Source organism: Lepus europaeus, chromosome 5 (genome assembly GCF_033115175.1).
Source record: "Lepus europaeus isolate LE1 chromosome 5, mLepTim1.pri, whole genome shotgun sequence".
NCBI lineage: Eukaryota > Metazoa > Chordata > Mammalia > Lagomorpha > Leporidae > Lepus > Lepus europaeus.
In genome coordinates this window covers 34,433,817-34,460,602 of record NC_084831.1, presented here as the reverse complement: position 1 = coordinate 34,460,602, position 26,786 = coordinate 34,433,817, and the positions used below count along the sequence as shown (strand labels likewise).

The 26,786-nt window shown below is 58.4% G+C and overlaps 1 protein-coding gene across 1 annotated transcript in view; it reads left to right on the top strand.

Moving 5' to 3' along the window:
- SLC2A1 (solute carrier family 2 member 1) overlaps positions 1-24,671 on the top strand; it is a 29,714-nt gene extending 5,043 nt beyond the window's left edge. The window contains exons 2-10 of the mRNA XM_062191099.1: positions 8,860-8,955; positions 19,699-19,859; positions 20,001-20,241; positions 20,760-20,922; positions 21,022-21,209; positions 21,445-21,549; positions 22,010-22,111; positions 23,101-23,304; positions 23,595-24,671. Coding sequence (XP_062047083.1) covers positions 8,860-8,955; positions 19,699-19,859; positions 20,001-20,241; positions 20,760-20,922; positions 21,022-21,209; positions 21,445-21,549; positions 22,010-22,111; positions 23,101-23,304; positions 23,595-23,795 — 1,461 coding nt within the window. The 3' untranslated portion in view covers positions 23,796-24,671. The remainder of the gene's footprint in view (positions 1-8,859; positions 8,956-19,698; positions 19,860-20,000; positions 20,242-20,759; positions 20,923-21,021; positions 21,210-21,444; positions 21,550-22,009; positions 22,112-23,100; positions 23,305-23,594) is intronic.
- The last annotated feature ends 2,115 nt before the right edge of the window (positions 24,672-26,786 follow it).

Here is a 26,786-nt window from a genome sequence, read left to right as displayed (position 1 = left end):
TTTGCCATCGCTATTGTGAGGGACACTGCGTGCCGGGCACTGCCCAGCAGCTCCGCCTACCTGCAGGCTCCATCCTGGCCCTAATCCTCTCTGCGGAGTAGCCCACCAGCCACAGCCGGACAGAGGCATGGGCAGCTGCCCCCTTGGGAGTTAGCCTTGTGAATGCACAGTTCCCATGTTGCTGGTACCCTGTCCTTGCTCCTGCCCACTCGCCCCTCCAGGCCCCCAGATGGGAGGCTGTTCCCACACAGCCAGCGTGTGGGGTGTATAAGGATGAATTAACATCATCTTTCTAAGATGCTGATTTGTAAAAGATTTAAGCTGTTCGTGTATGTGGAACCGCCCACCCCCATCTCCCAGATATAAGTGGGGTCTTCAGAAAGTTCTCGGAAAATGCATACTATGGAAAACCTGTGAAAGGCCAAGTCACAGAGAAAGAGAGGGAGAAATGGAAAGGGAGGGATTTCCCATCCATTGCTTTGCTCCCCAAATGGCTGCAACAGCCGGGACTGAGCCAGACCAAAGCCAGGAGCCAGGAGCTTCACCTGGGTCTCCCACGTGGGTGCAGGGACCCAAGCTCTTGGGCCATCTTTCACTGCTTTCCCAGGTGCACTTAGTAGGGAGCTAGATTGGAAGTGGGACAGCTGGGACTCGAACTGGCACCCACATGGGATGCTGGCGCTGCAGATGGTGGCTTTACTTGCTATGCCCATCCTGCATGAACTTCAAGTATTTTTTTTTCCTTCAAGATAAATTTTGAATTCCATTTTCCACGAACTTTTTGAATCTTTACGTGGTGTGGTATGTTGTGGGGTTGCTGCTTGCTCTGAGATTTCTGGGGCACGGGGAGGGCAAGCGTGGGCCCCAGAGCTGTGTCCAATAGAGTTCCTGATGTTCCAATTTTTTTCTAATACAGAAGTCATAGAGCCAACTCTCAAGACACTTAACAGGCGGAAGAATGTCTTCTCCCAGCTGTAACGCACTGGTGCTTGCCTTCACAGATCTCGTGTCATGCATGTGTTGATGCATGCCTACAAATGTCATGTTTGTGCAACTGGATCATGCTTTCTCCATTGTTCTGCGTGGCCCTTCTTGCTCACCAGCCCAATATGTGCAGCGCCTCTCTCTGCGCACCCCAGCCAGCGCCGTTGTACAAGCCCCAGGGCTCCTCGGGTATCAGTCAGCACGTGCAGATGTGCTGTGTTCTTTCCAACAGCTGCGTACTATTCCATTACAGGCATGTCCCACCGTGATGAAGATTCACCGCCTGATGGTATTACAAGGATTTCTTTTCTTTTTTTTTTCTTTCTTTCTTTTTTTTTTTTATTTTTGACAGGCAGAGTAGACAGTGAGAGAGAGAGACAGAGGGAAAGGTCTTCCTTTTGCCGTTGGTTCACCCTCCAATGGCCACCGTGGTAGGCGCGCTGCGGCCGGCGCACCACACTGATCCGATGGCAGGAGCCAGGTGCTTCTCCTGGTCTCCCATGGGGTGCAGGGCCCAAGCACTTGGGCCATCCTCCACTGCACTCCCTGGCCACAGCAGAGAGCTGGTCTGGAAGAGGGGCAACCGGGACAGGATCGGTGCCCCGACCGGGACTAGAACCCGGTGTGCCAGCGCCGCAAGGCGGAGGATTAGCCTAGTGAGCCGTGGCACCGGCCACAAAGATTTATTTTCTGCCTTAGCCCTCGACTAAAATGTCAAGTTCCCTGGGCAGGGTTAGGGTTAGTTTGTCATCGAGGCCCCATTGACGAGGATAGGGTTGGAAACATGAATTCAGGCATAGCTTTTCTTTAGCAATGTAATTTTTTTTTCTTAGAAAAACCTCTCAGGGAGAACTGAAGCTTTAGGAAAAAGACTTTATTTTTTGAGAGAGAGAGAGACATAAAGAGGAACCCCCATCTGTTGGTTTACCCCTCAAAAGCCCATAAGCTGGGAGCTGGGAACTCAATTTGGGTCTCCCACGTGGGTCGCAGGAGCTCAGTCACTGAGCCATCACCACCCAGATGTTCCTTAGTGGGCAGCTGGAGTCAGGAGGTGAACACATGCAGGTATCTGCACTGCTGAGCCAAACACCCGTTCGTAGGAAGAGACTTTTTTTAAGGCCCCACCAGTGGAGGTGGGACTTACACTTGTGTGCTGGGAGTGACAGTGCCCTTTGCATATGCCCCATCTCACCACTGAATGCACACCGCCTCCAGGGTGGCAGCATCTCCAAGGTCCCGTTCCAGTCTGAGGATCCGGGCACACAGCCCAGAGGGCCAGTCATTTGCGTTTAGCATCCCATAGGATGCACGCTTCTCGAATTATTTAGGGAGGATCTGATTTTTCCTGGGAGGCTTTGACAATCTTAGGCAGTTTCACACTTTGGGTTCAGGGCACCTGGGGATTAAAGCAGAGGTTGGCAAACTTGTTCTGTAAAGGCCAAATAGTAGTAAAAATTGTCAGCTTCCTGGACCATCTGGTCTCTGCCTGTCCCAGCCACTCAGCCCTGCCGTTGTAGCATAAAAGCAGCCATAAACAAGACATAAGCACACGTGCGTGGCTGCGTTCCAGTAAAACCCAATGGTCACTGACATTGGCATTGAGTATTAGTGTTCACATAATCACAAACTGTTGGTCACCTGGCCCCTGCTGCTTAGAAATCCAAAGCCTGTTCTGAGCCGGCCACTGCATTTGGCCCAGAAGCCTTAGTTTGCCAACCCTGCCTTGGAGCAGAATCCAGTGAAGTGGCCAAAAAGTTTCTGAGCTTGAGACGGGGCTGTCTTTGCTCGGAGCAGGCGAAGCTCAGAGCGTGGCTGCTGGAACCGAATCTGACCTACATAGAAAGCACCAGGTAGAAACCTTGTTTCCTTCAGGGACCCAAACCCGGAAGCAGGGGGGAGGATCCGAGCAGGAAGGGAGCAGAATTTGGCACCAGAGACCCCCCAACTAGAAACTTCAGGGAAGCCAAGGGCCCTCTGGCTATGCATGCACCTCTTCCTCTCTGAGCCTCCCACTTTCTCCTCTGTGAAGTGGGAGCAATCTCCCCCCTGCCCCACCCCTAGCTGCTTTGCAGTGCTTAAATCAGGATGTGTGAGCAGCCGCTGGTCGGGTGCCCAGCACCTTGCTGGTGTGGCCTATAACTGTGCCTGCCCGCCCTCTCCTCCGCTCTCTGCCCTAGAGCCGGGTGAGCACCTCCTGCCTCCGGGGCCACCGTGGGGGTGCTGGGGACGCTCAGCCATGCGAGAGTCCTGACATCACTTGAAGGCTCCGAGGAAATGACTCTCAGGGGACCGTGTACCTGAGGCTTCCACCGTGGGCCAGCATTGGCTTTCTGGAAAGACCAGCCAGGATGGAAGGAGGTAGAAGGTGAAACACCAGGCCGGGAATCCTTGTGGGTGGGGGCCGGGTGTCCTCTGGCCTCGGACTCCTTATCAGGGAGGATGTCAGAGCAATCTGGAAAGTTGTAAAGTCTAGAACTTTGTTCAACTCTCAGAAGAGGAACACATGCAAAGTCAGTAAAAGGGGAGCTCTCAAGTAGACCCCACCTGCCCACCCCCCTCAACCCGAGCTTTGGGCCAGGCAGGCAGAGGGTCCCCTGCCCTTGTGTGAGGGAAGCCGTGGGAGGAGGACGAGGACAGGACAAAAGGGAGTGACATCTGGATTCTGCAGGGAACACCCTGCCTCTGAGCGGCAGGGCCACACACCCTTCCTCTGCCAATATTGACTGAGGGCCCGCTGCAGGCCAAGCCCGGGGCTGGAGCTGCCGCGGACGGGCACAGGGGCACCAGCCATAAGGCTGTGGTTTTGCCCAGGCCAACCGGCATCCCAGCCTGTGCAGGAGAGGTCCCCAAAGCGAACACCTCTTCAGTGGCCTCCTGGGACAGAGAGAGCTCTTGGTGGGCTTTGGGACCTCCAGAACTACGGGCAAGGTGTGGGGACCTTGGGCTCAGGCGGTGGCTGGACTGGGCATGTGGCACTCCTGGGAGAGCTGGGACTTCAATATCTCTCCTCTGTAGCCCATGGGCTTGGAGAGGAGATGTGGTGGGTGCTGCAAGGCAGCTTCCACTTCTCAGAGCTGACGTGCCAGTCCTCATCAGGGGTTTGAGCAACAGCAGGCTCAGAATAGCAAAAAAGATGCACACAGAAAAGTTACATGGAGTAGTGGTGGATTTTCTGTGTTTTGTGATAGCTCTGTGAGGTCTTTGCCCTGGGTACTCAACTGCAGAGACTGGGAGATCCTGGTTATTTATTTGAAAGGCAGAGTTACAAGAGGTCTTCCATCCACTGGTTCACTCCCCAAGTGGCCACAACAGCCTGGGGCTGAGCTAGGCCGAAGCCAGGAGCCAGGAGCTTCTTCCAGGTCTCCCATGTGGGTGGCAGGGGCCCAAGCACTTGGGCCCTCCTCTGCTGTGTATCCCAGGCCACTAGCAGGGAACTGGCTGGGAAGTGGAGCAGCCAGAACAAGTACCAGTGTCCATATGTGGCACTACCATGCCACAGTGCCGGGCCCCCCATGTCCATTCTTAAAGTATTAAGCTGTAGGTGCAGAGAACACAGCTAGGCCAATGGCCTCTAGGAGAGCAGAGAACATTTCTGAAGACAGCCGCATTCCCAAGGGGTGGTGACAGGCTTCTGCGGGTGAGGGGGGCCCAGAGTCTGGGCTCCATTTGCTTTATTTATTTATTTATTTTTGACAGGCAGAGTGGACAGTGAGAGAGACAGAGGGAAAGGTCTTCCTTTGCCGTTGGTTCACCCTCCAATGGCCGCTGTGGCCAGCGAACTGCGCTGATCCGAAGCCAGGAGCCAGGTGCTTCTCCTGGTCTCCCATGGGGTGCAGGGCCCAAGCACTTGGGCCATCCTCCACTGCACTCCCGGGCCATAGCAGAGAGCTGGACAGGAAGAGGAGCAACCTGGACAGAATCCGGCACCCCGACCGGGACTAGAACCCAGTGTGCTGGTGCTGCAGGCGGAAGATTAGCCTATTGAACCGCGGTGCTGGCCTCCATTTGCTCTACACAACTGAAAAAAGGCCACCAGAAAGGCACAGCTGGCGGCACTTTACCCTTCTCTAAGTCATCATCAGCTATTCTGTTAGCTCCACACCTAGGACAATGCCCATTGTGTGAACAGACTGCATTACGGCCCTTTAGCTTCTTAGCTTCGGCGTTGGCCTGGCGGGAGCAGGTGGTACAGTGACAGCCCAGTGGAGGCGGCTTCCTGTCCGTCCCTTCTCTGATCTGGCAAACACTTATGGCCCATGATGGGCACCGATAGAGGCTGACGGCCATCCTGTGAGCCCAGGGGCTCGGAGCAGCAGCCACGCCAAGCATCGCGCTTCTTCGCCTGGACCTGTCGGCCCCATCTCTCCCCTTGCACGTACCGTCCTGTCTGCCTGGAACGTAGCCTTGCTGCTGCTTCGCCACTTGGCAGACTCCCTGTGTGCCCCACACAGCCCAGCTCCAATGTCATCTCCTGGGAACCCATCCCTGACTTCCCCCAGGCAAAACTAGAAGTCTGTCCTGCCAGGGCTCCCACTGTGCCTCGTGGCACCCCTACACACACACACACATTGAAGCCCAGACCTCTTGTCTTCGTCTGCCTCCCTGCTCCGCCCCAGCCCCAGCCCCCCAGGGTCTTGCAAGCCCCTTCCTCCCATGGCGTGATCCAGGGCCCCAGCTCCAGTTCGGCACCTGGAACGTGCGCTAATGACAGGATTGCAGTGGGTCCTAAGGCAGCAGCCTACCTGGGAGGGTGTGAGTATAACCAGGGCGTGGTAGGCAGGTTTCCTAAAGCGGAGCTTGGCCTTGACCTGCCAGTGGCAAAAGTCCACCACAGGGGTTTGTCCTTGGCTCCCAGCAGCCCCCACTGTCAGAGGCTGCAGGGGGGCCCGAAGGATGACATCAGAGGCCTGGAGACCCCTGGAACATCCGGGCGGGTCTTAAATAGAACAGGGCCGCTGCTGCGCATCTTTGCTTGTTCATGCTCCGCTGGCGTGTGTTTGGCCAGATTCATGGGTCACCGATCTGTATTACTTTTCGCGTACTATTTTTACTGAAATTGCTTGTTTAAAGTAATGGGGGGATGGGAGACCCCTCTCTCTGTAACCTTGTCTTTCAAGTAAATAAAAATAAATCTTTAAAAAAAATAAAGTGGGGCCAGCGCCATGGCGTAGCAGGTAAAGCCATTGCTTGCAGTGCCGGCATCCCATATGGGCGCTGGTTCGAGACCCGGCTGCTCCACTTCCAATCTGGCTCTCTGCTCTGGCCTGGGAAAGCAGTGAGACTTGGGTCCCTGCACCCACATGGGAAGACCCGGAGGAAGCTTCTGGCTCCTGGCTTCAGATTGGCGCCATTGGGGAGTGAACCAGTGGATGGAAGACCTCTCTCTCTGCCTCTCCTTCTCTCTCTGAATAACTCAGACTTTAAATAAATAAACAAATCTTTTAAAAAATATATAGTAGGAATTTGAAGGATTTGTAAAAATTATTTTGAATAGATAAACCACTCACATGGTTCAGAATCCAAGAAAAGTCCAAAAAGGATGTAAAATGATGTCTTTCTCACAGCCCCGCCAGCTCCTCCAGGGACAGCATTCATTTTCTTGCCCATTCCCCCCCCTTAAAAAAAGATTTATTTATTTACTTGAAAGAGTGAGTGAGAGAGAGAGAGAGAGAGAGAGAGAGAGAGACAGATCTTCCATCTACTGGTTCACTCCCCAGATGGCTGCAACGGCCGGGGCTGGGCAAGGCCAACACCAGAAGCCTGGAGCTCCATCTGGGTCTCTCACATGGTACAGTGGCTGGGTCAGAAGTGGGAACTGGTGCTCACATGGATGCCAGCATGGCTGGCGGTGGTTTAACCTGCTGAGCCACAACACCAGCCCCTCCTGCCCATTCTTTTATATAGAGATACATAAATATCTTCCCTCCACCCCGCCCCCAGCCAATTTTGTCTTTTTTCACACGAAAGGTGACATGCAACCCACATGCTCTGAAGCTCACTTTTGCTTAGCACTGTGACTTGGAGAATGTCCCAAATCAATTCATAGAGAGAGCTTTCTTCTTAGGTATTCCGTTTTTTTTTTTTTTTTTAATAGCTGAGCTGTAACTTATGAAATCATAGGTTTGCCTTGCTGCTTTCCTAGCTATTCTATTGTGTACTGGAAAAATATTTATCTTGCGTACCCTGAGCATCACATCCTGGATAAGCCGAGCTAAAGCACGAGGCCCAGCGCCTGGCAGAGTGCGCGGCTCAGTGCCTGAGCCCTGCTGCTGCTCACTGCTCTACTACAGCCCCCGCAATGCCAGGGGCCACCTGAAGACTTGGGCCCGGCCCGGGTGTTTTTTTTTGTTTGTTTGTTTGTTTGTTTTTGGGGGGGGGGTGCGGCAGGGAGTATGGCAGGGGGCAGAGCACGGAGGGGGCCCCATGGAGTGGAGGCTTGTCAGGGACTTACTCAGAGCGACAGTCCCCAGTCTGAGGGCTCCCCGAGGAGTTGAGACAAAGCAGGCTTTTGAACGTGCAGAGGTTAGCCAAGGAGGGGCAGGTGGACAGGCCAGGGCGGTCCTGACACGGAATGGGTGGGAGCTGGGCACCGTGGCCGGGCAGAGGCCTCTTCCCTCTTTCCCAGCTTCTGACGGGAGAGCCTTGGCTCTCGCAGTCGCTGCCTGATGGGCTTCTGGAGAACGCAGGGACCGTACTGGGAACCTGTCTGATGAACAGCCCCGCTCTCGGCGCTGATCTCGAAGTCAGGGCCGCTTCTGGGTTCTGTGTGGGAACCGGGGCACACAGCCAGGCTGTGGCGGGCTGAGGCAATCCTCTATGAATGTGATTCAGGAGTCTGGGCTTCCTACCCGGCCCCCAGACACACACACACACACACACACACACCCTCTGCCCGGCCTGAACGCCAGCCCTGCCCTGGGCGAGCCTCCCCTGGTTCCGTGCTCCCGTAGCCAGTTAAGGGCCTGTCTGATGTCACATTTCTTGGCTCCCTCATTTGAAAAGCCGGAAAGAGTTCTGTCCCTTCCCTAGCAAGGCAGACACCTCGCTGGCCTTTTACCTGTGTGTAAGCAGAGCCCTTTCACCTGCTCGCCCCATCCCTTCCTGCTGCCTTCAAGCCCTCAGGCTTCCACAACACCACCCTTCCCTCCTCCCTTGGCCCATGAGAACCACTTCGGCCCAACACGCGTCCTCGCCTTGTGTCGTCTGCTTTTCTAAAGCACATTCCTGGCTGCTATGTCATCCGTGGCCACACAGCCCTGAGAAGCTTGTGGTTTGGGGAGTGTTGCCCTGAGGGGTGCTGGGTGGGGCGTCTGGAGCCCTGAGTTCCCCCCAGGGTCTCCTGCCCCGTGAGTGGAGGCACAGGCAGGGCGGGATCACCTCTCCAGGGCTCACCATCATGGTTGCCCCATTTTGCAGACAAGCAAACGGAGGGGAGAGGGCAGGCTGACCTTCGCTAACAGTGCTCACGGAGCAGACGGGCTGGGATCAGGAGCTTCCCCCATCTGTGCTGCTCCCATTTGCACCCCTTTGCATGAGAGCACCCCCCAGAGAGTCGGGAGCCATCGAGCCCCACGTGTGGCTCTATGGAGAGAATGAGGCTCCAGAAAATTTGACGCCAAGACCCGGCTGCAGAGAGAAGACCCTACTTGCCCCTTTCTCCCCAGGAAGCAATCTGGCCGGCCCAGTGTCTAGAAGTCAGCAGGGCTGGTTTGGCCACCCGGGGTCAGGAAGTGGCCAAGTTTCCTGGGAGAAGGATGGGTGTGGTGCCAGAAGGCAGGCAAGATATCTGAGCATGGGAACCTGCCAGCCCGAGCCCTGCCCTGCGGTAACCTGGGCCCAGACACGCCTGTAACTGTGTGGTTTGTTTCTCCGCAGAAGGTGACGGGCCGCCTCATGCTGGCCGTGGGAGGAGCAGTGCTCGGCTCCCTGCAGTTTGGCTACAACACTGGAGTCATCAACGCCCCCCAGAAGGTGAGTGCTGTGGCCTGCGTGGCTTTCAGACACCTGCTCGCTCTGCTGCACCCACCACCTGTTTGTCATTGGCATCAGCTCACCCTCTGCCTCCACAGCCAATTGTCGGACCCTGACCGTGTCAGAGCCTCCTAGCTCTGGCCTTGGGATCGTGGGGCTGCGGGGCTTACAGACTCGGGGGTCTTCATAGGTCATCTTCACCAACCTCCCACCCAATGTGAGCTCTTATGATAAAGCCACACTCGGGACAAGGATGCTGCCCCAGCGTGGCGCCCCCAGGTCTGCAGGGTTTTCCTGGTGCTTCTGTCACTCAGTGCCCACCGCAGCCCTCTAAAGACAGGCAGGCTGGTGGGGAAGACGGCTGGAGAGGAGACACCTGCCCACCGCCACCCGGCTGGGCAGAGAGAGAGCTGGTGTCAGCCCTCCCCTCCAGATGTCCTGGAGCCGGTGCTCCTCACCACCCCCCCCCCCCGCCTCCCCCTGACCCCCTGACACCCACACACAACTCACTCCCTTGTAAGGCATTCAATTCTGGGTTGACACTGCCTCCTGTCCCTGGAGGCCCTGTGCCAGGCAGAGGAGAAAGGGACCCGCAGCGGGAGGAGTCTGTTCTGACTTCCTTCTCTCCACAGTGCGTCCCAGATCTGTCCTCGTTTGTTCACTGGGGTGTCAGGGCTAGGAGGGCCCCAGGGATCACCTGCGGCCCCACCTTTGTGCCTTAGGGAGGAGAGGGGGTGGGGGGACAGGTAAGGGCAAGAAAGCAAACGGAATGGAGTCGTTCCTCTGTACCAGGCATTCTGCGTGTTTGCACAAGGTTGGGTGGTGATTTCCATTTTATAGATGTGGAAAACTGAGGCCCTGGGGCACATAGGCGGGGATGGTCAAGCCAGAACGGAGTTCTGTTCCCACAATCTCAAGCTGTCTTCCTAACCAACTGGCTGGGCAGTTTAAATGTCCGCGTCTCCCCAGGGAGATGGGATGGCACTGCTGTCAGGGCCACATTCCCTGGCCAGACAGCCAGGGCTGGAAAGTGAGTGTGACTGGCTCCTGGGGATCACAGGCCTGTTTGGGGGAACTGAGCAGTGTCTGGCATCAGAGCTGGGCTTCCTCCAAATAGGCAGAGGGTGGCTATGGGGACCACGCCCGACGCTGGGGAGCAGGTCACCAGGAAGGCTGGGGCTGCTGAGTCATGCCCAGCTGACGGAACTTTTCCAGACTCGCCTGGACATGGAGACTGTGGGCTCAGGCTTGGAACAGCCCCAAGCCCTGCTTCTTGCTAAGTGCCCTGAGCAGCCCTTGCCAAGGTGTGTGCTTCGGAGCTGGTACCCTTTGGGAATCCTTGCACATGGGCAGTCTGTCTGCAAGGCGGAGGAGGATGCAACCAAGGGAGGCTGGCTGTCCCCCTCGATTGCACACTGGGGGCTCCTGTACACCCCCAGATTCTCACTCACTTGGGTTAGGATGCTGCTTGGGTCTTGAGTTTTCAAGCATCCTGATTCTACTTGTGCAGCCAAGGTTGAGAACTGAAGGACTGAGCGCTGTCTTGAAGGAGATCACAGAGTGAGTTCATGCCTGACGAGGCACTCAGGACAGGAAAGAGGAGGAACCAGACCAGAACCCCAGCAGCAGTGGGGAGGCAGGTGCAAGCGTGGGAGTAAAATACCCAGGAAAGAGGAAGTCCGGTGTTCAGGAAGGCCTGGCCCCAAGGTGCATGGGAGGAGAGGGGACGCCAGGGAGCCCCACGATGCAAATGCACGCGAGAGCTGGACGCAAAGGGCCTTGTGGTGGGCTTGACTGGCTGATGGCCATTCAGCAGTGTGGCACGGCACGGGCACAGTGGGCCTGGGCACCTGTGCATTGGCCAGGCTGGGGCTTGAGAGGACAGAGGTGATCCGATCTGCATTTCAGGAAAACGACTCAGGTGTCCGATGTGGTGGCCTGTATCAGAATGTGAGGCCAGAGATGGGGGAGCCAGTGAGCAAGCTGCTGTCACATTGGTGACGCAAAACCAAGCCCTCGCAAGGAAGAATGGGCAGGATCCGGCCGTGAGCTGAGTGAGGACAGCAGAAGGGTTTGGATGGCTTGGGTGCTGTGGGGTCTTGAAGAGGAGCAGGCGTGGAGAGCTGGTGGGTTGAGTGCTCGTGGGGTGGGCAGGAATCGAGGCCTGGACACAGCTGTGGAAGTGCGGGAGGCACTGGACGGGAGTAGGAGTTGGTCACTGCTACACAGGCAGGTGTGGAGGAGCTAGAGAGACTGTGTGGGACAGAAGGAAGAACAAGAGCCAGGACTCCAGAGACCTCCTCGTTAGTAGAAGGGGGCAGCGGGTACAAGGAGAGCTGGGACCTCTAAAACCAGGAGATGGAAGCTTCAACAGCAGGAGAATGCGAGCTCATGAAGGGCCCGCTCACCGCGTGTCCTCAGCGCTAGAACGGTGCCTTTGTGACAGCAGGCACGGGGGCAGCCGGACGACGTGCAGGAGCCGTCAGATGCCCCATAGTTGAACTGGACGGGGCAGTTAGCACTGCTGAGGGCCAGAGGGGCAGTGGCCGCCCTGTGACTGCGAGAGCTGGTGGGAGGGGCGGTGCGGGTAGGAGCAGCCTCTCGGTGCAGGCTGAGGAACCAGAAGAGAGTGAGGAGTCAGCCCTTCCGAGGGAGGGCAGATAGGAGCACGTCGCCAGGCTACGGTTTCTTCTCTCTCTCTCTTAATTGAGGACTTTTAAATGTGCCGTAAGGAATCCGCGGAGGAGACCGGGAAGAAGAGGAAGTGGGGGCAGGTCCTAAGATACTTCTGAAGCTGTGGGCAGTTCTAGAATCAGGTTCTCCAATCCTCAGGGTCTCCCATCCAACCGGATCGAGGTGAAAGGTTAGCACTCCCATGGACCATGGGTAGAAGAGAAAGACTGTCCGCGGGCCCCAGCGGGGGCTGTGCGCTGTTTATTAGCAGTTCTGGGGGCCTCCTGTCCGAGGGTCACATGGGAACCAGCTCCGAGCCCCAGGGCTGAGGATGCAACGCTGAAAGCTAGCGACGTTTCGGGCACGTGTTTGCTTCCGCATCGTACAAACAATGGAGTTCTGGCTGGAGTTGTTCCAACCAGACACAGACTGGAAAGACATATTCCAATTCCATATGCGAGGGAAGGCTAGATGGACCCAAGGGTATGGCATGAAAGTGTGGCTGGGAGCCAGCGTGTAGTGACAGAGGGGCCACCAGGCTCTGTCCCTGCCCTCCGCGGCCTGCCCATCCACAGGGGCAGCAGAGACCCCCTTGGAGAGAGCTCGATGCAGGCATCCCTCAGTATCCCCAGGGGCAGGGACTCCAGGACCCCCTGCAGACAGGAAATCCTGGGTGCTCAAATCCCTGGTACAGAACGGTGCAGTATTTGCATGGAGCCTCTGCTTCTTCCCCTGTGTACTCTAGATCATCTCCAGGTTACTTATAGTACCTGATACAATGTAAATGTTCATTTAAAAAAAAAAAAAAGATGTAGTTATTTATTTGAAAGGCAGAGCTACAGAAAGAGAGAGGGAGAGAGCTCTTCCATCTGCTGGTTCACTCCCCAGATGGCTGCAACAGCCAGGGCTGGACCAAGCTGAAGGCAGAGCCAGGAGATTCATCCGGGTCTCCCATGTGCAGGACCCTAAGGACTTGGAGCGTCTTCCACTGCTTTCCCAGGTCATTAGCAGGGAGCTGGGTCTGAAGTGGAACATGTAAGACTCAAACCAGCGCCCCTATGGGAAGCTGGCACTGCAGGCAGTGGTTTAACCTGCTATGCCACAGCACCTAGACCTTTTAAGATTTATTTGTTTGAAAGGCAGAGTGACAGATTGAGAGAGAGAGGGTTATCTTCCATTCCCTAGTTCACTCCCCAAATGGCTTCAACACCTGGGGCTAGTCAGGAACTCCATCCAGGTCTCCCACATGGGAGGCAAGGGCCCAAGCACTTGGGCCATCATCTGCTGCCTTCCCAGACGCTTCAGCAGGGAGCTGGATCGGAAGCAGAGCAGCCAGGACTCGAACAGGCACTCCTAGATGGATGCTGACACCGCAGGAGGCAGGTGCAGGAACACAACACAGTCGCCCCGCCCTACCCTCATCTCCCAAGGAGGAAGGGACAGGGATCCAGGCAATGGGAGCCGCGTGTACAAAGACACGGCGGCGTGGTGTGTGCGCCGATGTGCAGCTGCTGGCTCCCGCAGACCGGGCTCGCCAGCTCCCCTGTCCACTTAGAAGGTCTCTTGGGCAACAGCCGTGGTTTGCCTGCTCTCAGGAAGAGGCTTCTCCCCATTCATGGCGAAGACGCCGGTTCTGCTGCTAATTACCAGAAACTTGTTCTCCGCCATAAAAGAGGCCCCAGAGGGCTTCCTCCTGGAAGTGGTTAATTAATCTTAATATTATCTTAAATGTTTACAAAGCACCCGACCCATAAATTACCTCCTACAGGCAGGCGGGTGAAATTATCTTCCCCTTTTATAGGGGAGGAAAGCGAGGCTAGGTGAGGTCACACGGCGAGCGAGAGGCTGCGTCGGAGGTGGACTCTGGGCCTCGCGCCTCCTCCGCCCGGGCCCTGCCCGCCCCTGCCCCTGCCCTGCGCTGTGAGTGATGGTGCCCTGCCCCTGGGGGAGGAGGGCAGCGGCGGACGAGGCCAGCCCAACCACGGGGCAGTGCGGGGGAGCGAGTCTGAGAGCTGCCTCTCCTCTCCCCAGGCGGCTCAGTTGCCAACACAGCTGACTAAAAGCCACTGAGAGACTCCGAGGGCTTGGCCAAGGGGCAGCCAAGGGGCAGCGTCAGGCTTGTCTGGGAATGAGGTATCCTCAGAACGCAGAGGCTGGGCTGGGAGGGGCCTGGTGGCTGTGGGACACAGCGGGTGGAGGCTGCCAGGGGACCCGGCTTGATTGAAAGAACCGCCTGGGCTGGGGGAGGCGACCCCCAGCTCCCCGCCCGTCCTGGCTCCGGGCAGCCCCTCCTTGATGCCAACAGTCCTGGGTCCCGTTCCTCCTTTGCCCAGTACCACCACTACACCCCTTAGTAGCTCAGCCCCTCATGGCCTCCATTCCTATGATCCCTGGTGTACAGGAGACTGGAGCACAGAGATGTTAAGCGATTAAGCCCAGGCTACACGGCTAGCGAGTGGCAGAGCTGGGATTTGAGGACGTGGAGGCAGACTCCAGTCTGTCCCTGGCCACGGTGGAAGGAGGGCACCTCGCCACCCCGCACCACCCGCAGCTGCCACCCAGCTCTGACGGGAGCTGAGTCAGGCCTGCTCGTGTGTGGGCGTATCAATGGCCTCCTGCAGGCAGTTGCACCATCCCCTATGCCACCACACCCTGTCACAGCCACCTCGTCTCCGAGCTCCCTCAGTCACACATGGCCTGAGGACCATGACGGAAACAACCGCGGGAGCCGAGAAGGGCGAGGGAGAAGGTACTTGCCCGCCCAGCGACCAGGGTCTGATGGCTCCCTGGGACCGTCCCCCGGTGTTGTAGGGGCTGCCCTGTGCATGCCGGGATATTCAGTGGCATCTCCAGCCTCTGCTCAACTAGACACCAGGTAGCCAGTGTGACAACCACAGGAGGCTCTGGGCCCCGGGCAGATGTCCTCCAGGGGAGGGGGACAAGAGCGCCCACTGGAGAACCCCTGCCGTGGAGGGTGGCTACCCAGCCTGCTTTGCACGGGACCCCCCGCCCCATGCATTTTCTGAAAGGTGACCGAGCTCAGAGCAAAGCACAGAGGCGTGGGTGTCCAGGTCGTGCCTGCACCACAAGAAGGGGTGGGGCCGAGAAGCACTTCCAGGGGGTGAGCTGTTGGGTTGTTGCCGTCTGCCTGGAGAAAGCCAGCAGCCTGGGTGGTCCGATCCTCTGCTGTGGGGCTGGGGCCCTGCTTCGGGCTCCAACCTGGACCCCTTCTCCCAGCCCCAGGGTGGGGTTATCCGTGCAGCCACACCTGGCGCATCTGGCTGTGGGCTCCCAGCTGATCTGCTGGTGTCTGAGTTGCTATGGAGATAGAAGCTCTGGGTCGTAGGGTGTGGGACCCGGAGGCCAGCCCAGCTGGGAAGGGGGAGAAGGAGGAGGCGGGGAGTAGGGGTCAAGGCCAGGCTGAAGGACTGAGCTGGACAAGCTGGCCTTTTCTCCCTCTGTTTGGCTGGCTGTTTAACTCCTTCCTCCCCACAGTCCCACCTAGGAAAGAGGAGGGAGGGCCGAGAGGGGGCCCTGCTGGGGATGACTCGGGAAACCCAGGAGAGTCCGCAGGGAAGGATGGGAAGGCCAGCCTGGAACAAGATCCCGTCTCCCGGATGAGCCTGCTGGTGACTGTTTGGAACTTGCTTGCATGCTCCTCACAGACAGGGAGCTCACCACCTGTCAGATGAGCAGCCTGGGCCTCTCAAGCCTGCTCTGCACTCCCTTTCTCTGAGCTGAAGCCTGGCTCTGGGTTCTGCCCCTGCAGCTGCAGACCTGCCGGGCCCCTCCGGGTCTGAAGCCGGCCTGACCCCCGAGGCAGGGGCTTCCTTACGCTATGGGGTCCTTAGGGTAGTGCTTGAGTCCGGCAACTGAAACACGGGAACCCTGCCCCGAGCGCCTCCCTGAAGGCAGTGGCTACTGCTGCTCTTTCTTCTTTTGAAAGTCAGAGACAGGGAGCTTCCACCTGCTGGTTCACGCCCCAGATGCCTACAACAGCCGCGGCCAGATACGCTGAAGCCAGGAGCCAGCAGCTCCGTCCCTGTCCTCTCGCACATGGGTGGCAGGGACCTGACCACTGACCATCGCCTACTGCCTGCTGGGGTGCACAGTAGCAGGAAGCTGGGAGCTGCAGGGGGGCCGGGACAGGGACCTGGGCACTCTGATAGGGGACACGGGCCTCCGGGCACTGTCTTGGCCACCAGAGGCAGAGGCTTCGTTCTCGAGAACAGCGGTGAGGACAGGAACGGTTGATTCAGGGCCAGGCGACATGCGCCACCGCATGCGCCTCCACAGACGCAGCCTGCGTTCAGAGAGGAAGTGAGGACTTCCTGTCTGGGCAGGCAGAGCTGCGTCTTCATCCACCACCTGGGCACGGGGGTGGGGTGGGGGGCTTCCCCGGCAGCCCTAGGCACACGCAGCCTCCCGCCGGCCCCTGGGTGAGGAATAGCTCCTTACTGGAAACCAGCCAGTCCTGGGCACCTCAGCTGCCCAGAGCTCACCCTCCATGCCAGTCCCACCAGGCCCTCCTGGGGGCCTCTTTGCCCTCTAGGCTCAACAAGGGGCTTGGACAGAAGTCTCTAGGCAGATCTCTCTCTGCTCTTGGCAGGCAAATGCCGTGACTGCACACCCCTGCCACACACACACACACTGACCAGAATCCTCCCTTCCTGCACCTCAGGAAGGTGAAGGGCGTGAATGGGCTGGGAGGAAGCGGCTGCGCCTGGCAGACTGCAGGGCTCTGCATGCTGCCGAGTACTTAACTGTGGGAAATGGACCTGGCTTTGGTGGATGGGAAGAGTCTAGGGCAGAACCCAGGTGAGACCCAGGCCAGGTGCTGCGTGAGTGCGGAGGTAGCTCCAGCCAGGGGCAGAATCGCTAGGCCCAGGGAGGGTTGCGAGCAGGGGCAGTGGCAGGATCCAGGGCCCTGCTCAGGTTTGTGATGGGCATGTAGGTGGAGTGTTCAGAACAGGCATGTGGGACCAGCGCTGTGGCACAGCTAGTAAACCCGCCGCCTGCAGTGCCAGCATCCCATATGGGCGCCGGTTCAAGTCCAGGCTGCCCCTCTTCCCATCCAGCTCTCTGCTATGGCCTGGGAAAGCAGTGGAAGATGGCCCAAGTCCTTGGGCCCCTGCACCCACATGGGAGACCTAGAAGAAGCTCCTGGCTTCTGGCTTTTGAAGGGTACAGCTCTTACCGTTGAATTGGGGAGTGAACCAGTGGATGGAAGACCTCTCTCTGCTTCTCCTCTCTGTGTAACTCTCTGTGTAACTCTTTCAAATACATAAATAAATCTAAATAAAGAAATAAATAAATAAAATAACAGGCACATGGCTGGCCCTGCCTCACACCTGAGCTGGGCTGAGGAGTCAGCCAGGAGCCTGAGGGAGCCTGGTCTGCTAGGGCAGTGGTGAGTTGGTTCCTCTTGCCCAAGAGGCACCCCGACCCTTCTAAGTGGATACTGAGGGCAGTGTTTGGCAAGAGAGGAGGACTTTTCCCCATGGTGGGTTCTTCCCAATTATCTGAGGGCCCCCTGGCATTCCTGCACTGAGTCCTATGGACCCCCGGAGAGGAGCAGACACAGAGCCCCCAGACCAGAGCAGGAATGGAAATCCAGGCACAGTTGCTTCCCAGGAATCCAGCCGCCAGATGAGGAGACAGGAAGTCCACAGCCCGGCTGTGGCTTGGCTAAGAAGTGCAGCTTGGTGGTGGTGAGGGTGGTGGAGGGGGTTGCTGAGTGGGGCAAGGTCAAAGTGAAAGAAGCTGGCTGGCTTCTCACCCTTCCTCAACTGCTTGACGTGAGCTGAGACGTGAAGGAGCTGCTGAGCTCTAGAGGAGCTGGCCCTGGCTTGGACCCTCTCTGTGTGGGGCTCTGATAAGGCCCCCTTTATACGCGGGGTCTGCTTACCAGCTGCCTCAACACCTCGGGGAGAGAGGTAAAGACCCAGCTGCCAAAAGAGAAACCTCTTGTAGGCAGTGGGAGCCCGCAGAGCACTTGCCCTTTGCATGCACTTCAAACAAGTCCCACCAGCTGGCTGCCTGGCGGACTTGAACAGAGGGCTGGGGAGCTGCGTGCGAAGAGCTCTGAGCCCCCAGAGCAGTGGGGAAAGACCCTGAGAACCATGAGATGCAGAAACCAAGAGCCACCGGGCCCCAGCCGCGCCCAGGGATGGCGTCACACCGGAGCCCTGCTCATGCTTCTGATGAAAGCAACAGGAGGAAGAGCGATTTCAGTCTCCACAGTGGCCAGTGTGGCCTTTCAAGGAGCAAGCGTCATTTATCTGGACAGCTCCCTGCTCCAGAACAGCCTGTCCTCCGCCGGGCCTGATAACGGGGACGTCACTGTTCCCAGCCAGTGCTCTGCAGTCGGCGTGGTGCCTTGAGGGACGCTCGCTAACCCAGCGTCTCTAGGAGGAGGACCTCACCTGGTCCTCCTGGCTCTCCCGCAGACCTGGGTCAGGGTCGGGCAGGAGTGACAGCATCTCAGCGATGTGGAGGGTGGGGTGGCCGACACACTGCAGGTGGAAGATGATGGTAGGGCGCGAGGCGGGCCTGGAGCCTTGATTTCGAATCGTGGCTTGAAGGCTTGACTGGGCGCTTGGGGTCTGCACTGCCTTCAGGCTGCTCCCGGCGTGTGCAGGGGACGACAGTGCCAGAGGCTATGGGAGCCCGGGAGTATGTTCCACTAATTCCCTGCCGCGGTGTCGAGATGAGGCCACTGGGATAACTTGCCCTTGGTCACACCGGAAATCAGGAGCGGAGGTGGGAGCCGACTTCCTAGTGCCCGGATTCAGAGCCCAGGTTCCTAATCCCTGCCCTGGCTGGCTTCTCTGTCGACTTCTGGTCCCCAGGGCTGGGCGTCTGTCAGGTGTCTCCAGCCTTGAGGCAGGCCGTGGCAGTCTTCCCAGTTGGCTCTCCTGGCAAGTGCGGCCGCCCCCAGCCTCTGCTGTCAGACGCCTGTGGCTTGGGGAGGCCAGAGAGGACCAGGAGCGGTGAGGGTGGAGGACCAAGGGGCTGCCTACTGCTGTGTGTGTGACCTCGCGGCAGAGGTCTGGGGAGGGGCTCTGGGGTGGATGGGGTTGGCGTGGAATTGAGTATGAGCTGCAAGTAGTGAGGCGGGAAGAGGCAGGCAGGCTGTGACTGGCTGGGGTCAGGCGTATTCACATTATGCTAGCATGTGTGCGAGGGGAAGTGTGTGCAGGCAGCTCTTCTGGGTAGCTGGGCCCGTGTCCAGCTACCTGTCTGCTGGATGAGTCCGGCCAGCCCTGTGGCACTGGGAGTGTGTCTGTGTCGCCTGAAATCCAGTGGTGCCCGCCCGCCACTTACCTGGCTTCCAGCCAGGCCCTCCCCTGGGAGGGGGCAGGGCTGTACCAGGACAGGTAGCTGCAGTTCCCGGAGCTGCTTCCTTGTCCACGGTGCTTCCCCATACCTCCCAGCTGGGCCCCCGGCAGAGAGGGAGAGAGGCCACGGTCCTGAAGCTGGCCCTCCCAGGCCAGCCGCCACAGAGCTGGGCCTGGGGATGGAAGTGCGGCTGAAGGGTCCTGTGTGTGAGTTTGACCCACCAGGCCCTGCGTGCAGAGCCATCACGTCTGCACTTCCTGCAGCGCCCAGGGAATGGCAGGACCTGTCCGTCCAGCTCTGTTTCCTCCCCAGCAAGGGGTTGGCGAGGTGGCCTGGTGGCAGGAACCAGGGGCCTTAGGCCACAGTGAGCAGGACAGAAAAGGGGCCACTGATAAAGAGCATGGTGGCTCTGCGCCTCCATATGCCCTGCGCCTGAATTTCTGCCACAGATCATCTGCCATGGTCCCTGGCAAGCCACGTTGGGCATGTGAGACCACAGGGCGCTGGAAGCCCACCTTGGGCAAGTGTGACAGCGGGCGCATTGCTCAGAAGGGGTGCCCACCCCTTTGTTTCTGGGGAAACTGAGGCCTACACAAAGGGAGGGAGTTGGCCCAAGAACACGCAGTGAGAGGGCAGCAGAGCCAGGCCCCCGTGGCTTCCCCAGCGCCCTCCCCGAGGGCAGGCTGTGCGGTCCGGCGCTCGCCCACCCAGGCTGCTTCTCCCCTGCAGGTGATCGAGGAGTTCTACAACCAGACGTGGATCCACCGCTATGGGGAGCGCATCTTGCCCACCACGCTCACCACGCTCTGGTCCCTCTCAGTGGCCATCTTCTCCGTCGGGGGAATGATTGGCTCCTTCTCTGTGGGCCTCTTCGTTAACCGCTTTGGCCGGTGAGCAGGAGGGGTCCTGGCCCTGCCCCTGGGGGAGCTTGCACCCTCCTGCCCGGGGAGTGTCCCTGATAGGAGTGGGAGGTGGAGGAGACCTCCCTGCCTCTGCCCCAGCCCCTGCCTGACCTGCACCCTGACCTGCAGGCGGAACTCGATGCTGATGATGAACCTGCTGGCCTTCGTGTCTGCCGTGCTCATGGGCTTCTCAAAGCTGGCCAAGTCCTTCGAGATGCTCATCCTGGGCCGCTTCATCATTGGCGTGTACTGCGGCCTGACCACAGGCTTCGTGCCCATGTACGTGGGGGAGGTGTCGCCTACAGCCCTGCGTGGGGCCCTGGGTACCCTGCACCAGCTGGGCATCGTCGTTGGCATCCTCATCGCCCAGGTAAGCCCGCCTGGCTTTTCCCCTGCCCACAGTGTCGCTGGCTCCAGGGTCCATGTCCAGCAGGGAGGAGCTTTTCTGACACACCTTTTCCCCAGCCTTCCACAGCCCTGGAGAGGACAGCCTCACAGTCCAGGGAACCCAGAGAACATGGCACCACTCAGGAACCCCACAGGGGACTTCTCAGTGGGACAGCAAGGTCACCGAGCCTCTCACTCTGGGCACCCCACCCAGGGGACCCCAGTGTCCCTTCAGCATGCTGAGCTCTCTCATGCCTCCAGGTCCACGTGCCTTTTGGGTCTCCCTCTTCCACTCCTAAAATCTGCCCGCGGCCATGTAGCAACCCTCCCCTTGCTGCCCCAGGCCCATCTGTAGCCGTCATTTGTCCTCCCAGTAATGCTGCGAGTTAGGTCCTAGCTTGCCCACATCACAGGAGAGGAAGCTGAGGTTCAGGGAGGTCAAGCCTCCTTCCTGTTCAGGGCAGAGCCTCCAGAATTGAGCTCACCGCCTGCTTCCCCCAGGTGTTCGGCCTGGACTCCATCATGGGCAACGAGGACCTGTGGCCCCTGCTGCTGAGCGTCATCTTCGTCCCAGCCCTGCTGCAGTGCATCGTGCTGCCCCTGTGCCCCGAGAGCCCCCGCTTCCTGCTCATCAACCGCAACGAGGAGAACCGGGCCAAGAGTGGTACGGGCCGGGCCCTGCCCTCCTCCCCAGCCCCCCGCCGAGCCCCGGCCACCTTCCTGCCCTGAGCCACGCCCCCTTCCCTGGTTCCCCCACCCCCAGTGCTGAAGAAGCTGCGTGGGAATGCCGACGTGACCCGGGACCTGCAGGAGATGAAGGAGGAGAGCCGGCAGATGATGCGGGAGAAGAAGGTCACCATCCTGGAGCTCTTCCGCTCACCGGCCTACCGCCAGCCCATCCTCATCGCCGTGGTGCTGCAGCTGTCCCAGCAGCTGTCCGGCATCAACGCTGTGAGTGCCCCCGCCCACCCCTTCCTGCGGCCCCAGCCAAACCCCGCCATCAAGTCCCCCAGACAGGCCAACAAGCAGGCCTCTGCCAGGAGACGCCTCCCTCGAGAGGCAAGGCCCAGGAGGCATTGGCCACTTGTTCCTCTCTCACCCGGATTTCCACACCTGCTTGCACACCGGCAGGGAGGGCCAGGGCCCCAGCGCCCAGCCGAATCTCCATGGTGTCTCTGTCTGGCAGGTCTTCTATTACTCCACAAGCATCTTCGAGAAGGCGGGGGTGCAGCAGCCTGTGTATGCCACCATCGGCTCCGGCATCGTCAACACCGCCTTCACCGTCGTATCGGTGAGTCTTTGCCCCTGGTCAGGTGGCCAGGGTCCAGCTCAGGGCCTCATGACAGAGCGGCAGCATTTGCTGAGAGCCAGGCATGTGTCACCTGCTCCATAACTCGGATCTCGTTTCATCTTCAACAACTTGCAAAGTTCATTACTCGTATCACATAGCTGACACAGAGGCTCTGAGGAATGAGATGGCAAGTGGCCCTCCAGAGGTCATAGCCAAGAGAGGTTCAGCTGTCTTTGAGTCTCAGGGCTGCCTATTCCATCCTCCACTGTACCCCTAAGACGGCTGTCAGGCACGGGGGCCAGCTCTCTGCCCCTTCCTATCTGGCCCCCAAGCTGAACTCCAGGGAGGAGGCGGACAGTCTTCCACACCAGTCTTTGCAATTCTGTTGGTGCAGGCTTCCGGGCGGGGGAGTTCCCAGGGGTGGCAGGCAGGGGTGGCACTGACACTGTCCCTCTCACAGCTGTTCGTGGTGGAGCGAGCCGGCCGGCGGACCCTGCACCTCATCGGCCTGGCGGGCATGGCAGGCTGTGCTGTGCTCATGACCATCGCGCTGGCCCTGCTGGTGAGTGGCCACGCCCTGAAAGGTGAAGCAGGGGTAGGGAGTGGCAAGTGCCCCTGGGTTTCAGATCCCAAAGCGCCTGTCTCTGCCGTGGCCTGGCAGGCCCTTGTGGCTCCTCAGGCTGTCTTTCCAATCCATTCATGTTCTGTCTTGAACTTATTCCTCTCTGGCGGTGGTTTTTCAACACAGCACCTCTGGCCCCAAGCCCCAAGCCCCCATCTCCCCAAGGAGTTTCCTCGCCCAGCATGTGTCATCCATAGCCTCGACGCACCTTCCCAACAGCCCCAGAAATATTCGCACCCTCAGCCCAGAGGTGCAGGACCACCCATCCCCTGCAGCTCTCACAGCCCAGGCGTGGTTTAGTTGTTACAGGTTGGGCGTCCCTTATCCAAGGTGCTTGGGACCCATCAATTTCAGATGTATTTGGATTTTGGAATATTTCCACATATATAAGATATCTTGGGTCTCACGTCTAAACATGAAAGTCATTTATCTTTCATCTCTATCTTATACATATATCCTGAAGGTAATTCTTTTTCCCGAGGGTAATTCAAAAATTTTTTTAGTTTACTTCCTTGAGAAACAGACAGACAGCTCCCATTTGCTACTTGGTCTCCAAATGCCTGCGATGGCCAGGACTAGGCCCAGTGAAGCTGGGAGCCAGGAATACAATCGAGGTCTTTCCCGCAGGTGGCAAACTGCATCCGAAGCAGGGGGCTCCTCTTAGCAGCTCGCTCACGTACACCTGATTACCAGTGCCAGAGGGTGGACTCAGGCTTGCAGCCACACTGCAGGACTTCTAGCCTTTGGCTCAGATGAGAAAACGGAGACCCAGTGCAGGGTGCCCGGGACACACGGAGAGACTGGGACCAGCGCCCTGGCCTCCTGCTTTCCAGCCCAGAGCTCTTGGCCTGCTCTGAGTCTCTCTGCAGCTTGTTCCCTGAGAATCCATCACAACCCAGCCTAATTTCCCCTCCCTTTCCCCGCAACAGGAGCAGCTGCCCTGGATGTCCTATCTGAGCATCGTGGCCATCTTTGGCTTCGTGGCCTTCTTTGAAGTGGGCCCTGGCCCCATCCCGTGGTTCATCGTGGCTGAACTCTTCAGCCAGGGTCCTCGGCCAGCAGCCGTTGCCGTCGCTGGCTTCTCCAACTGGACCTCGAATTTCATTGTGGGCATGTGCTTCCAGTATGTGGAGGTGAGGACCCCCGCCTCCAGACCCACCTTTTCCTGCCTGTGCGCGCTACCCCAGAGTGCTGGGCAGCCTTCTCCTGGCTGAGGAAGCTGAGGCTCCCAGCCCTGGTTACCCGGCCAAGTCCTGTCCTTAGCTTTGATTGGTGCTCCTGGAGCCTGTCACGTGCCAGGCGCAGGCAGCACAGCACCCCTGGGTGGTAGGCGGGTGTTCCCAGAGGTAAAGTGACCCATCCCAAGTCCTACAGCCAGGAAGCGGGGGCCATGACTGTGACATGTGTCTGCGTGTCTTTCTAGCAACTGTGCGGCCCCTACGTGTTCATCATCTTCACCGTGCTCCTGGTTCTGTTCTTCATCTTCACCTACTTCAAAGTTCCGGAGACTAAAGGCCGGACCTTCGATGAGATCGCTTCCGGCTTCCGGCAGGGGGGAGCCAGCCAAAGCGACAAGACGCCCGAGGAGCTCTTCCACCCTCTGGGGGCTGATTCCCAAGTGTGAGGCGCCCCACACCGCCTGCCCGGCCTGCTCCCAGCAGCCCCACGAAGCTCCCTGGAGCACAGGCAGCTGGGTGAGACTTCCAAACTGACACATCTCAGCCGAGCCGGGCCGGGGCTTCTTTCTTCAGCCAGCAGCAATGTCCACAAGAACATTCAGGACTTTTCATGGCTCCAGGATTTTAACAAAACCAAGACTGTTGCTCCACCCTATTCAGACAAGCAGCAGGTTTTATAAGTTTTTTATTACTGATTTTGTTATTATTTTTTTATCAGCCAGAGTCTCCTGTCCCCACCCTCCAGGCTTCACTCTGAATGCCTCAATGCCTGAGCGTGGGGACCAAGCCCTGTCCAGACACTTGCCTTCTTCACCAAGCTAATCTGTAGGGCTGGACTTCTGACCAAGGACACACTAATCGAACTACGAACTTCAAGGCTTCTACTCCAGGAGGTGGCTGTGGCCACCCCCTTCCGCAGGCCTGGATCTCCCTGCCCTGGGGGTCAGGCTCCATTAGGATTCACCCGCCCCTCTCTCTTCCTACTCAAACCACTCAGATTAATCTTTCCTTGCCTGAGACCAGTTGGGAGCACTGGAGAGCAGGGAGGAGAGGGGAGGGCCAGACTGGGCTGCCAGGTTCTAGTCTCCTTTGCACTGAGGGCCAGACGACCACCCCGAGAGGAGAGCCCCACGAGGCTGAGAACTCACTGCTCCAGAAGACATGGACACTCCTGCCCTGCTGTGTATAGATGGAAGATATTTATATATATTTTTTGGTTGTCAATATTAAATACAGACACTAAGTTATAGTATATCTGGACAAACCAACTTGTAAATACACCAACACACTCCTTCTGTAACTTACCTAAACAGATATAAATGGCTGGTTTTTAGAAACACGGTCTTGAGATGCTTGTGGGTGAGGGCAGGGAGGTGCGGGTGGGAGAGGGAGCAGCAGAGTCGCTTCCCTGCAGCGCCTGCCCTTCTGACTCAGGAGCCCACTGCTCCTAAGCCCCGCTGCTAGTGCCCGGTGTTGTCTGGAAATCTGTCGGATCCCTGTTACCCGGAGAAAATCTGAGTTCCTTATCTCGACACCCGTGCTGTAATACCCAGTCATAGCCACGTGCCAACCTTTATGCTTCAGCTTGATAAGTGTTATCTCGATGTGAAGGAGGTAGGGTAGTTCCTGTATCTTCATTTCTCAGGCTTGGAGAGGTTGTGTCTTGGAAGTCCCCATCCCTCCCCCCACATACTAAAAAACGTGGTCTTAACACGCTACACAACCCCTATACCTCTCCCCTCTCCCCAGCAAAATGAACCCATGTTCTTTGCACCGATCAGCAAGCCGTCCTGCTGCTGCCTGGTTCCCACCTCACTGGGACCAGCCTGCTCGCTTCCGGTTGAGACGCTACTGCTGACCCATCTCCAGCCCCGAATTTCAAGAGCAGCTCGTCTGTCCCTTTCCTGTGGCGTGACCCTTCCACCCGCCGTCACAGACGCATTCTCACCTGTCCGATTTCAGGGACGTATCTAGGGCCCCAGCACCATTCAGTATAGTACTCGGCACACAGATGAAATAGAGCACCAAGGGGTAGGGGAGTGCCTTGCCTTCCGAACTGCACACGAGCAAACCTCTAACATCTCTTCAGCATGGAGGAGGGGATGAGATGGAAAACCAGCGCTTGCCCAAGTGCCTAGTCAAGAGGTAACAGGATCTACCAGGACTTAGCCAGCTTAACAGACGGGTGGGGTGGGCCTGCCTGAGTCCGGGGCCAGGGAAAGGGAAGCCTCATCGTGCGTTCCCAAGGGCTTCTGTTGGAAGGAGTTCGTAGGGATGCCTACGACTCACCGGCGAGCGGGGACCGGGAGGCACGGTGCGAGGCTGCCGGGGAGACGGGGCCCAAGAAGACTCGGCGGTGCTCAGCGGCTGATGCCACGGCATCTTAAAACTTGGGCTGAGGTGGGGATGGGAGGGAGCCGCCGCCAGGGACCGGAGCCGAAGCAAAGCTGGCAAAGCAGATGGCGCGCAGAGCTCGCCCCGCCTCCTTCGGGCCCAAGAGCCCTGAAAGCCGGCAGGACCAGGCGGCAACCGCGGCCCGCCCCTGGGAGTTCCGCCCAGGCCCAGGGGTCCAGTCCCCGGGCTGAAAGGGCCCGAGACCCCCACCCCAACCCTAGTTCCCTCCCGCCGCGAGTTGGCACCGAATCCCAGGACGCCGCCATTTCCCCAACGAGAAATGATGCGCAGGCGCAGGGAGCCCTGCGCGGCCCCTCAGCGGCCCTGAAGGCTAGGGGAGGCACAGCTTCCGGTCCCCTGACGCCTCTCCCCTAGAGACCTCAACCCACTCCGAGTGTGGAAGACTTGGGGCCAGCGTAGAACCGCCTACCTCGTCAGACTCTACAGCCTTCCTACAAGCCCCGCCCATCTGTGGCTCACCGACGAGACAGAAGAGGCGGGACCTGGGGGCGTCTCCACCAATCAGAGCCGCCTTCGGGCCCGGCGGGGGCGGGCTTCAAGCTTCCACCAATGGCAGCCTGGCTGCCCCTGCCCCGGCCCACGGGCGGCCGCCCAGACGCCAGCCTCTAGGGAAGACCCCCGAGTGGCCGCCTTCCGGGCAGGGCACTTTTCTCGGGACGGGAGGGGCTTGTTGAGCGCGTTCCGGGGAATGCAGCTGGCCTGGAAACCTGTTGCGCGTGAAGTGACGTCTACGGTTTCTGAAGAGGTGGCTCTCCAGGCCCTCTTCTTCTCCCTCCACTGCTGAGTTAAATTCACTGACAGGTTTTGTGAGCTCCTTTATCTGAAATCCAGGGCTCAGAATTTCCCCCTGGAAGCCTTCTGGATCTTCCATCAAATCTGTAGTTCTCCCCTCAAAGCGCTCCAGACTCGGGGAGGAATAAGGGTTCAGTCATTGCTTGGTCCTTAGTTCCCCCCACCCCAGAATCTGGTTGGAATTACTGAATGAATGGTTCAGAATTTAGACTTTAGACCCAAAGAATTTC